At 38.9% G+C, this 12910-nt stretch overlaps 1 protein-coding gene across 1 annotated transcript; it reads right to left on the bottom strand.

Annotated features, from left to right (window-relative positions):
• Positions 1-1128: 1128 nt before the first annotated feature.
• LOC141614480 (uncharacterized) lies at positions 1129-12175 on the bottom strand. Its single transcript, XM_074433225.1, has 4 exons — positions 11986-12175; positions 1601-2160; positions 1368-1546; positions 1129-1174 (listed from the first exon to the last, which is right to left on the bottom strand). Exons 1-4 carry the CDS (start codon positions 12173-12175, stop codon positions 1129-1131), a joined length of 975 nt encoding a protein of 324 aa, XP_074289326.1.
• Positions 12176-12910: the final 735 nt, after the last annotated feature.

The raw sequence follows: 12910 nt of genomic DNA, 5'->3' as shown, positions 1-12910 counted from the left end.
CGAAACACGGATTAAACCGTCATGGTATTAGGAACCAAGGGTGAAAAATGTTTTATGGTTAAAAACTTGTCATAAAAAAATGGTTTGAAATATTTAAAATGGTAAAAACCGATTACAAATATGAAATGAAAATAAAGGGGAAGAAGAGACCAAACACGGTTGGATTTAAGGTTGGGAGGGGCTTTAGGCGCGACCCTGCCTGCTACATAAACAGCCCCTGCCTCAACCGAAAATCCGGTTTTGGCTCATTCACCCCATGTTTGGACCATGTTATGCATGATTTAGCATGTTATAGTCATGAAACAAATGAAAAACATGATAGAAGAATATTTTTACACCCTCATACTTACATGCTAGGCTTGAGACGAGAAACCGTTGAAAGTGCATCAACTTGTTTGGTCGGAAAACTCGGTTTGAAAAACCGTTTTAGCAAAGTAAAAGAGTTTTTTAAGTTTAGCGATGGTGTAGTGGTCGAGATGGTCGGTCAAGTGGTTTAATGCACGATGACGGTACCAAACAATGTGTACGGCTTGTGTTTACGACCGGTAGGTCCTAAACACGTGTCGGTTTGTGACTTGAGAAGTCGAGTCTAGAATTTTAAGAGAGAGGTAAGGGGGCGGACACTCGCATAACTCTCAAATGGTGGCATTTGAGGGGGTATTTATAGGAAAATGGGTGATTGTGTGCATTTTGAGCGACGTGGCCGCATGGGCTGCTCGAAGAGGCTCGAGCCATTTTGCGTGTCTTCGGTTATCCTTTTGCTTTCACGCAAGTGAAATCATGATTTGTTCTATCCTAGGATTTGGATGAACTTGATTTGTACTTAACCATTAAGGATTTCGGGAAACCTTAACATGGAAGTATTTGAAAAGTTTATTTTTTGTGTTTGACTCGGTTTAACTCGTTGTTGGAGTCGGGTTTTGAATTTTGAGTCGGTTTTTGGTCCGGTATCGGTTTTGACTCTAATTAGTGTCATTTTGACCCCGTCGTCATGCATTAAACACTCCAGGTACTTTTGAAAAGTTTTGAAATGTTTTATTTTCGAAATCGTTTTAAGTTTTCCGACGTATAGTTGTACAAAACTGTCGATCAAACGCTGCGATTCCTAAACATGTTGTAGTCCGATAATCATCCGGTGTTTATTTGAGACTCACAAGATACTGGGTATCTACAGCTACGCAAAGACATAAGTAGCACACAGATATAATACTAGCAAATAAAATTAGCAATGAATAATATTCGGGCTCGACAAACTCAAAGTCCAATGTAAAATACGAGCATGGATGCTCGTCCAAACCCATCTTATCATTGATGGGAAAAGGATACACATGCTCTCTCGTTATAGGGGAAGCCACATCTTCACGTACCTCAGTGACGGGACGTTTTTACATATCTCAGCCTCTAGAGCATCAAGCTCAGCTTCCAAATCTTCACTTACCTCAAGGCTGTAAACCATCTCAGGATGAGGCTCATGTCCATAGATCAACTTCTCTATCTCATCTACTTCCTTGCCCCATGGTTCTGACGCAACAGCAGGGGCGTCAAACTAATTCATTTCCAAACACAAAGCAATGCATTCATCAATAGTTGGGTCAATAACATTAATCATATAACAAGAAGCTTTTAAGTCAGGAGGGCGTGACGCCTTATCAAGACTAAAAGTGATAGTGTCATCTCCAATATTGAACGTAATACTCTCATACCTAACATTTATAACCGCCCCAGCTGTGTGCAAGAATGGTCGTCCTAGAATGATAGGAATTCGAGAATCCTCAGTCATGTTTATTACTACAAAGTCAACTGGGATGAAAAATTTCCCTACTCTAACTGGCATATTTTCTAAGACACCTATAGGCCACTTAATAGATATGTCAGGCATTTGCAGGATCATACTAGTACATTTAAGCTTGGTCATGTTTAGTTGTTTGCAAATTTTATACGGTGTGACACTAACACTCGCTCCTAAATCACAAATAGCATTGCCAATACCTAATGGACCAATAGTAAAAGGAATAGAAAAACTCCATGGATCCTTAAGCTTAGGTGGTGAACGAGATTGCAACATCGCACTACACTTTCCAGTAAAAGCGACCGTCTCCACTTCATTGAAAGATCTCCTCTTTGTCAATATCTCCTTGAGAAACTTCGCATAAGCCGGCACTTGAGTGACCAATTCAGTAAATGGCACACTAACTTGAAGATTCTTCACTACCTCCATGAACCTCCCAATCTGCTGATCAAGCTTGGATTTCTGTAGTCGGTGTGGAAAAGGTAATGCAATTGTAATTGTCTCGGCTTCTTTTGCTTTACTCTAGGATTTTTAATCACTGACGTCCGTCAAAGGAGTTACTCGATCGAGTTCAGGGGTCACTCGATTGAGTACCCTATTTTCACCAAAAGCCGTACCTGAAAAACGAGAAACATCGCCTTCTGGAGTGGATACTCGATCGAGCCTGAGGCTACTCGATCTAGTACACACTGCTTTTCCCACTATTTCATTTTTCTTTTTACCTCGTGTTTTATCTTAGCTTATTTCTTTCTCGTCATCACTCAACACCAGGTTACTCAATCCCTTAGGATGCATGTAGGGGATCACATCTTCATCAATAGGCAACTCTAGACTTTGATAAGTAGTACCGCACCTCAGTGAAATAGCATTAACTTGTTCATGTGCTTTTTTACCTTGAGGAGGAAGATTGTCGGGCTGTTTTGAAGGATTTTGAACCGCCAATTGAGCAACTTGAGTGTCTAACATCTTATTATGAGCTACAAGTTAACAAATTTGAGCCGTTTGCTTTTGTTGAATGATAGGATGTCGCAACCTAATCAAAGATAAATACCCTAGACACAAATGAATGTAGTAATAGGGGTCGAACACAAGGAGACGGAAGTTTCTAAACAAGTTGTTATGAAGTAAATTCTATCAAGGTCGGTTAACATATGATTGTTTGGTTGGATAATGGAAGAAAACAATAATGATAAAGGAATAGTCTAGGGAGGTCGGGTCACACATGAAAATTATGTAAATGCTCAAGTTAATCATAGGAATTGATACAATCGTAAATTGTTTAGGCTTAAAGACAACCACCTCTCGGCCTTATTGTCAACCATAGATCGGGTCCTAGAGAACTCTCGTTATGACTAGGTCATTCTACTAACACATGTTTAGTCTAATTCAATTTCGTGCCCCTCGACTTATAAAAGTTAATTAACAAATTTAATCTAAAAAAGTGGCCAATAATCAAAGACTAACAATACAATGCAAACATGTGATAGAAACAATGGAACGATATTGTAACATCTTAATTCAACAATTGCAAGAACTATTTATGCATTGTTTCCCTTGTTTCCTAGACAAATTAAACTATTCTTGCATAATGTAAACAAAACTAATGACAAATGATAAAGTGAACATGATAACTAACTAATAATGGAAATGACAAAGGAAATAACAAAACAATACAAGAAATAGAATTACCTTAAAAATTAGAATGAAACTTGGAATTGAAGAACAAATACTAGAATGGAAATTGTAATACAATATTAAAATGTTAAAGGAAATGTAAATAACATAAAGGAAATGCTAACCTATTCTAAAACTAATATAAGGAATAAAGTAAGAGTAAGAAAGTGGTGTATGAGGCAGTAAGAAGTGTATGATAAACACCCTTTATATAGGAGTGAGAGATAAAACGTAAACAATTAAGAAGGAGATCACCCCGATCGGGGACACCACACCCCGATCGGGGTCGTGTGTTTTTTGGTTATTTCTCTTAATTCCGTCTTAAATTGCAAAGGAAATCTAATGTTATGTTTTAATGCCTCATAATTCCTCCGGTTGAATGCTTCAAATGGGATCCTAAGCTTATCATTTTCCACATGAACTTGGACTTTTCTTTTGGGCTTTAGTTTGTATGATCATTTTGCATATCAAACCAAGCTTCATACTTCTTACTCGGGCTTGGAAATTACCAAAATACCCTTCCGAGGTCATGCTTAGTCTTTTTAGCCTCGTGAACTCATGTGCTTGCTACTTTGACGGAGAAAAGCTATTAAAAGCTTAATTTCCTACAAAATGCAATGAATACGAGCAAACACAACTAGAACACAGAATAAGCTCATTACATCACTAACATTAGTTCAAATGACATGTAAAATAGAGCTGAAATAAGGGGTTAAAAAGTATATAAAATGGACTTATCATTGAATTACCCAACTCTGTTGCAACAAAGCTTTCATCTCAGCCATATCATTATTAGGAGCTTGTTAAGAAGGTTGCATCTGCTGAAATTGTTGACCTCCTTGGTTTTGCCTAACAAAATTCCCTTGTGGTTGATTACCACGATTCTGGGGAATAATATAAGCATTCTGCTACGGGGTTTGATTAAACACATTCTGACTTCTTTCAGCGAAGAAGTTGGAATAGGGAGTACAATGTTTAAATAATTGAAAAGCGTGAACTTGTTCAATTGTACTCATACACCGCATTGCAGTATGTCCATCAATTCCACATCTTTCACAAGACACCTCTTGTTGAACCATGGCATAAACCGTTTTCTACTTTCCCAAGGACTGGGATGTCTTCAATTTGGCTATTTGAGCAGTTAAGGCCTCCAACTGTGCTGCAATCGCACTATCTAAACCATTCCCCCTCGTACTTCCCCTTGGGTTACCATACTCACCAGTGTGAGTAGCCATATCATCTATTAACTTCCAGGCAGTTTCATCATTTGTGTTGTTTTGGAATCTCCCATTGGCAAAGGAGTCAAGTAAAGCTCTATGATCATCATATACCCATTATAGAATTGGTTACAAAGGAACCAAATCTGATAGCCATGGTGAGTAACAGAACAAGCCAACCTTTTAAAATGGACCCATGTTTAAAACTTATAATCTGACTCCGTAATGCATTAGGTTTCTGGGGTGGGAAATACCTCTTGTAGAATGAAAGAGTTAAGGTATTCTAATCAGTAACACTATGAGCCTCAATATCTAAATCACGCAACAATTCGGCCGCCCCATTTCGCAAGGAAAAAGGAAAGAGAACCTGCTACACTTGATCTTGAGTTACTCCAATAGTCAGAGGAAAGGAGCAACGCGAGATTGGTATATAAAGGATTTTTACCAGTTTCTTTTTACTTTTTACATTATTCTAAGTTTCACAAAGAGAAAACAAAGTTACGTAGCTCTTCTCTCTCACATTGCTATTAAATCCAAATGCTTGAGTCATCAGATTAAAGAGTTCTTTACGTCTTTGAGACCATCGCTTTGTGGGTAAGATCCTAGTACAATTTTATATTATTTTGTTGATTTTTGTTTAAACCCTAATTGCGTAATTTGGGGGTTTTGGGTGTATTGTTGGTATTAGTTGGTGATTATATGTTTGTATGATCGATAGGAGGTGATTTCGTAGAGGAGCGTTTCTAATCTGTTGTTGTATCGATTATAGTGATTGCATTACGAGGTAGAATTTCCTACTCAGTTATTGTTTACATGATCATGAGATAGTTGTTGGTTGTTGATTGTTGGTTGTTGGTTAATGGCATTTGTTTATATCGTAATTGAATTGGAATTGTTGATGTTGTTCTTGTTTGTATGTGGTTCGCGAGGTGCGCCATCGGCTGAGTGGAGTCACTTGCTGGAGTTGCTTCACGCCCTTGATTCGCACTTTGTGGAACCGGCTATAAATGGGACGTGCACATTAAGGAACTTGAGTTTGCACTTGGTATTGATGAGCGGGGCTTAGGTGGGAATAACTGTGGTCCCCCACTGGCGGTGAGGAGTATTGGTTGCGGCCGTACTCTGGCAGGACTAGACCTTAAGATTAGTCAGGTGATTGGTGATGTGACGGTGTTGGAGAATTGTGTGTATTGTTATTGTTGTATTATCTTATATTGTGAAAGCAATAACTTACCCCATTTAATTGTTTTAAAAATTGTGGTGATCCATTCGGGGATGGTGAGCAGTTATTGAGCAGGTATGATTTAGATGCGCGAGGGATTAGCTGGGAATGAGTCATCACGAGTCTATTATAAGTCTTCCGCTGTGTTATCGAACTGTATATTTTCTTTAGTTGGTTTTTGGATTTGGAACAATTGTATCATACTTTACAGTCTTTGGATTTTGATGTATTCACTTAAACTATTTATTTAAAGTACGTTCTTTTATGGTCTATTTGATATTCATTGCCTCGGGTAAACGAGATGGTAGCACTCTCATGCATTAGATGGTCTTGGTAAGGCACCTTGGTGTATGGGGGTATTACATGTAGGATGGGCAAATCTTGGAACCTGTAACTAATGAATCTAATGAACCTAGGGAGTCAAACTAAAATGAATCAGAGTAGGAGTTGTTAGGAGCTAATGCAAAGACTTGGAAGACGTCTTAAAGTCGCGAACTCGTCCTAGAACTTTGAACCGGTCACTATAGGGTGTCATGGCATCACTATGTGTTTACTAATGTTCATATGAATATGTTGGAAGGATGGATATGTGGTTGAATGGAGGATGTGGTGGAAAGGATGAAAGTAATCGTATATGATAATATGATTTGTGGTTAAGCATGTTGTATGGTGGAAGTGATTTATAATGTGGCAATTTTAGTAACATGTGATTAAGGGACGTGATATGTTATACTAATTTGTTATTACGAAAGTTATAAAGTTAAAAGCATGCGGAGATGTGATGTGTTATACTAACATCTTAGTAATACAATTTGTGGTTAAGCTACTTGTTTACTGTTATTTCATATGCATATGTTGGATAAAGTGTATGATGGATGGATTGGTGGAAAAGGTTAGGTAATATTGCATAAGAAAATGATTTCATTATTTAAGCACGTTTATATGACGGAAGTGAATTTTATAATGTTGTTATGTTAGTAACATAGGAATGGGGAATTTGATGTTGTATATTATGTTATTATTGTTTATATGTAAAGTTATAGAATAAAAAAATACGGGTAGTATATGATTGGTAAGTTGAATATTGTATGAACATGATGGATGGCTTTTGTGAATAGTAACATGTGGTTAGAGATACTGGTTATTCAAGAATCGAGTCTCTTTTGGTTGCATTGTTGACGTTTAAGTTGTTTGGAAGAAAAATCAAGTAGTTATTATGTTGTCCGATTACAGAGAAGTTGTCTTTAAGCTTTTTTACTTTATATACATGTATGATTTTGATGTGATTCTACTTGGAGGAGATAGCTTGTTCTCTTACGATTCGAACAATAGGTCACACGCCTAAAATGACCAAGAAATGAGTGAGATATGACCGTTTTACGAAAATTGGACAGTGTTAAGAACTACGTAGGGTACTCGATCGAGTAGCCCTTACTCGATCGAGTGCACCTCTTGGTACTCGATTGAGTACCCCTTACTCGATCGAGTAGCCATGGTAATTTATTATATGTGCTTCTGATCTTCACCTACTCGATCGAGTAGGCTGTACTCGATCTAGTAACCCCTGTTTTGGGTCATATGCTTATATTTTTACCTCGTCGCATATCATATTTAATTGAAAGGAATTCCTTTGCTCCTTTATGCATTTTTTTACATATGTGTTGGTCATGATGCATAAGTTACCCAATCTTATGATGTAAGAGTAGCACCGTATGATGGGTATGAGTTTAGTGGGGAGGACCTGAGTTAAATGTGGTTGTGATGGATAGTGGAAAAAGAAAGGGAAGATTGATGAGCTATATCGAGGTATGGAGCATGTTTTGTGATACGGTCGTTATGTACCAAAAATAAATACCTAGATTACTGCTAACAGAAGTCAGCGGCAAGTAGGGTCGATCTCCACAGGGAGGCTAAGTTGCTATCTATCTGCCTAATTCGGTCTGTCAGGGTGTCACAGTGTGGGGGTTTTGAATTAATTGTTGAACTAAACTAATAGGCGAGAGAGAAAAATAAGAGAAACTAACAACAAGAGGGAAGGGAGTATGCTAGGAGTCGGTCCACCGTGGCAGCTATCAGATCTTATACTATCGGGAATATTAAGGCGATTAAACTATTGATAAGAAGAGCTATGGTCGTCGCCTTTCGGTCCTTAAACCGCCCTAGAGTGTAAACAGCTTAACTTTCGCCCTCACTGCAATACCCTATTGTAATTAAGCAAGCCTTCCCTTCCAATCTTTCGATCTAGGTCGGGGTTAACTAGAATTATTGGTCTCCTGCATGCATACAATTGACCGGATAACAATTAAATTGCCTAATACAATTCCTATCGCAAGGCTAATCTATTTAATACAGTTAAAGCATCGCTACCACGGCTTCCCTAATCCTAACATACTACGGGAATTAGCTACGCATAATTAAAGGAGAACAAGAAATAAATAAAGAACGAATAATAAACATTAAGTAATTAAAGAGAAGAAGGGAAAGAAATTCGTAAATGAATGATCCAGGAAATTAAGAGTAAAGTGACAGTGTTAAAGTAACGTAGCAAGGGAAAGAAAAAAAAGAGAATTCGAGTGTAAAAGTCTGTTTACATCGACATCATGACTCCCTATTTATAAGAAAATAGGGCTTCTTATACCTAATAACGAAATTAAACCTAAAAAGGCCCAGCCCGTAGCATAGTCCACTCGATCGAGTAGAGAAATCACTCGATCGAGCAAACTCAGCCAGAAAACAACTCGATCGACCATGTATAGTGCTCGATCGAGTAAGGGCATATAAGGAACTGGTCGATCGACTAAGCAAACACTCGATCGACTGATTATTGCACCTAAAACCACTCGATCGAGTAATAAATCACTCGATCAGGTGGGTCTTGACTTCAGCAGCTACAATTCTCGTTAGTTTGCCTTTGACTTGTCCTTTTAGCGCCCAAAACGTCTTCACGCATCCCAAGACAGCTATAATTCCCGCTCCAAATCTACTCTTTCTCCAAATGCATGCAAAACGGACGGTAAATGACTTGATTTCCGCTACTTTCCGGTCTATTCCTGCAAATAAGACAAAATAACCCAAAGTAGCATATTCGGGGCATTTCGTAGCATAAAACCACGATAAAAGCATAGAAATACGTGCATAAAATAGGCTAAAAAGACTACATAAAATGCACGTATCAAATCTCCCCAAACCAAACCTTTACTCGTCCTCGAGTAAACTCAAAACTATATGCTAATGGAACGGAAAAATAACTCAGAGCTAGCTACAAATGCCCACTTAAGCCAATTTAATGCAAGCAAACTAACACTTATAGCAGACAGTCAAATGCAAACGAGTTATAGGATGTTTAAAAAAAAGTCGAACCGTCGACCTTGCAAGACCTTTAATAATGGACTCTCACGGGTCACTCTTTCTCTCATGAAGCAAAGGGCAAGCATATATATGTAAGAGAGGAAGAAAAATAGTCGCTCACCTAGACTACGACCTACATAGCATGCATGCAACTAATATGACAGACAATTCTAACTACCATACATACATTCCAACCAAACAAGGTCCTGCCACAGCCGAGGGCTTACAAAGATATGGTAAAGTGAGGCAATGGGTAAGAAAAGGCAAAACATTTATGGGAGTGTGGAGGTATAGGTGATCAAGCTAGTACCTAAACAGAACCATATGACAACATCCAATTCTTAAGCACTTATGAATTAAGCACATGCCCTTCATTTGGCATAAAATCTCACCAAACCGAACCAAACATACTCCTCAAATAATGTAAGATAGAACATAGGAGCAGAAACCGTCTCATAATCAAACATCTCTTTTTTTTCTTTTCTATTTCTTTCGGTTTCTTCTTTTTCATTCCTTTTTTTTTTCATTTTTCATTTTCCTTTTTTTTTCGATTCTTTTTTTCATCACATTTTTTTCTTTTCATCATCCTCCTCTCCTTCATAGATTACCAACTCCAATTCAATAGAATATGCGCCAATATTTGATACAATGAAATATATACCGCAAAACATACACTAAACTAGCTTGACAAGGCAGGCTAAATTTGGATGTAGCTAAAGGGTCAACTGGCAAATTTGGCTAATGTGGAGTTTATGGGTAAAAATGAAAGAAAAGGGAAAATGTAAGCACCTCCCTGCATGTGACACCAACCACTAACCCGAATGTATGACGGCAAAAAGCAATTGAATTTCATATATGTGCAAATTGATGATACATGTTATGCAAGGAGTAACTACTCACAATCCTACATGAAACTGGTCATAAATGTCACCAGTTTATAAGGCTCTAATTCCTTAGAAATTATAAGTAGGTTGCCAAAATTTCAGGTCAAGTCTATTCGTTCAGCTAAATTTAAACATAAACTCGTAGATTATGCAATAAGACAATGCTAATAGAATATATAGTTCAATGCAAGGCTTAAGCAAAAAGACAGTTGCAGTGCAATATCATCATTGAGATCTACCGTTCCGACTCAACCTATATGCAAAAATAAACATGAATTTTTTTGAATTTTAACAATTTTTCAATTTTTATGAGAATTTATGCATTTAAACAAAAATAAACAACAATGCAAACATAAATAAAACGTGATAACATAAATGCATTAAAAACAATATGCAGACACAGATATGCAGACACAGATATGGATGCATAACCTCCCCAAACCAAACCGTACAATGCCCCCATTGTACCAAAACATGGAAAGGAAATGCAAACTAAAGGAGGAAAAGAGTAAATGCGGAAAACTTACAAGATAGCGCGAAATAAGGGACCTCCCCAAACCGACCATGAAATGGGAGGTTGCTAAGGGCCCGGAAAACCGTCTCAGGAAGCTAATCCAAGTCAAATATACTCGATGTCCGTCCAACAGTGGTCGATCGAGTGAGTGGGCGCTCAAAAACTGCTCGATCGAATGGTGATGTGGTCGATCGAGTGGTTTTGTTTCGCAGTGGTCGATCGAGAGGATGGTCCGCTTCGATCAAGAAGATCTCTCGGCTAAAGGGCTCGATCGAGTACAACAAGTACTCGATCGAGTGATCCTCGCCGTATTCCGCAAAAATGCAATGAAAAACAGCCCGCAAACTAACAAAAACAAGCTTACTGAGATAGTCTATGGTATAAAACCATTTATTACAACTGAAATTGAATAAAAAAATAAAATAAAATCGCCGGGTTGCCTCCCGGATAGCGCTAGCTTCAGTCAGGTCCCAGCTCGACCTTCTTTTCTTCGAGCCTCTATGATTAATCATGATCAAAACAGCTCAAAGCGCGCAGCAACCTGTCAAATAGCTGCGCATGTGCTACACAAAAGCATAAGTAGCACCAAAGTGGAATAACAGAATAGGAAATTAAAATATAAGACCGTTTAAGTCTGACAAATTTCCTATGGGTGCTCCTAAATTTATCCACATAATAAAGGAGCGGGAGCAATCACAATATATAAGGGTCCCGATTGATTAACGAGTTTTGAAATGATGAGGACGGTGAAAAATCTTTAAATTAATCGACCACATGAGAGGAGGTATAACCTTAAAAGGAACAAACATGAGTCAAACGAGGCAAAATACTATTAGAACAAACAATAATAAAATTATCGTTTACTACCTCGGATTGGTCGCTCTCAATGACGGAATCATAGGTAAAAGAGTTTATTACCTCTTCCGTGCTAGGAGAAATTCTTGTCTCAATCGCTTCTTCATCAACCTCCTCGGTGGAATCCGCCCCGTAGATCGCAGACTTCAAGTGTATCCGACTCTACCGTGAATAGGGGAGGTTCACCGTAATCATCGTCAGACTCGTCATCCATATCAAACCAAAATGACGAACCAAAGCTCCCAATGGCCATTTCAGTCGATCGAGCAGAATAATCACTCGATCGACCAACTTCCTCCCGCATCTCACTCGATCGAGTAACAAAATCACTCGATCGAGCACTGTCGTCCTGCATGTCACTCGATCGAGAAGAGATATTACTCGATCGAGGATCGTTTTTCTTCGGAAATTCACTCGATCGACCATTATATGTCACTCGATCGAGTGATTCTTCCCTGTCATGCGCTGGTATCCTTGCATACGCCGGAAATACGATAGAAAGTCTTCATCCGAAATATGGAAGTCATTTTCAGCATCGGGCAACGCGGGTTCTTCATGGGAAAAACCGCTCTTGGTCAAGCACACCTCTTTTGATTGCCGAGCAACCAACCCGGCTGTTAACCGAGCAATTTCAGACTGCAACTCAGCAATCTCAGTGGCTTGAGCACCCATATGTCTACCAAATTCCAGAACGAAGGATCTCAGCTCCGCGATTTCTTTTTTCTCTACATCACGAGGATCTTGTTGCGGTGGCCATTGAAGGGGTGGATGTGGCGGCACAACTACGGCTGCATTGTGCTCAGCAGGACCACATCCCCAAGATTTCTTCCTTTCCCAACTAGCAGGTTTCTCAGCTTGGGCTTCAAACTGGGCAATTAGTCGGGAGACAGATGTCATCTTGGCAAGAGGGATCGAAGGTACTCAAGCCTTCCCTTCGATAATCTCCCTCAGTAGCCTGTCTAATAAACCTGTGAGCCTATCAAAACAGCACTAAAGAGAAAGATAAGAACAGCCTCAAGGTACTTAGTCTTCCCTTGAGGCGAAAGGACAAGCAAAATTAAACAGATAAAAAGCGTCGCCTCCCCGGCAACGGCGCCAAAATTTGATACGGTCGTTATGTACCAAAAATAAATACCTAGATTACTGCTAACAGAAGTCAGCGGCAAGTAGGGTCGATCTCCACAGGGAGGCTAAGTTGCTATCTATCTGCCTAATTCGGTCTGTCAGGGTGTCACAGTGTGGGGGTTTTGAATTGATTGTTGAACTAAACTAATAGGCGAGAGAGAAAAATAAGAGAAACTAACAACAAGAGGGAAGGGAGTATGCTAGGAGTCGGTCCACCGTGGCAGCTATCAGATCTTATACTATCGGGAATATTAAGGCGATTAAACTATTGATAAGAAGAGC

This window comes from Silene latifolia, chromosome 11 (assembly GCF_048544455.1).
Source record: "Silene latifolia isolate original U9 population chromosome 11, ASM4854445v1, whole genome shotgun sequence".
NCBI lineage: Eukaryota > Viridiplantae > Streptophyta > Magnoliopsida > Caryophyllales > Caryophyllaceae > Silene > Silene latifolia.
This window is presented reverse-complemented; position numbering and strand designations above follow the sequence as displayed.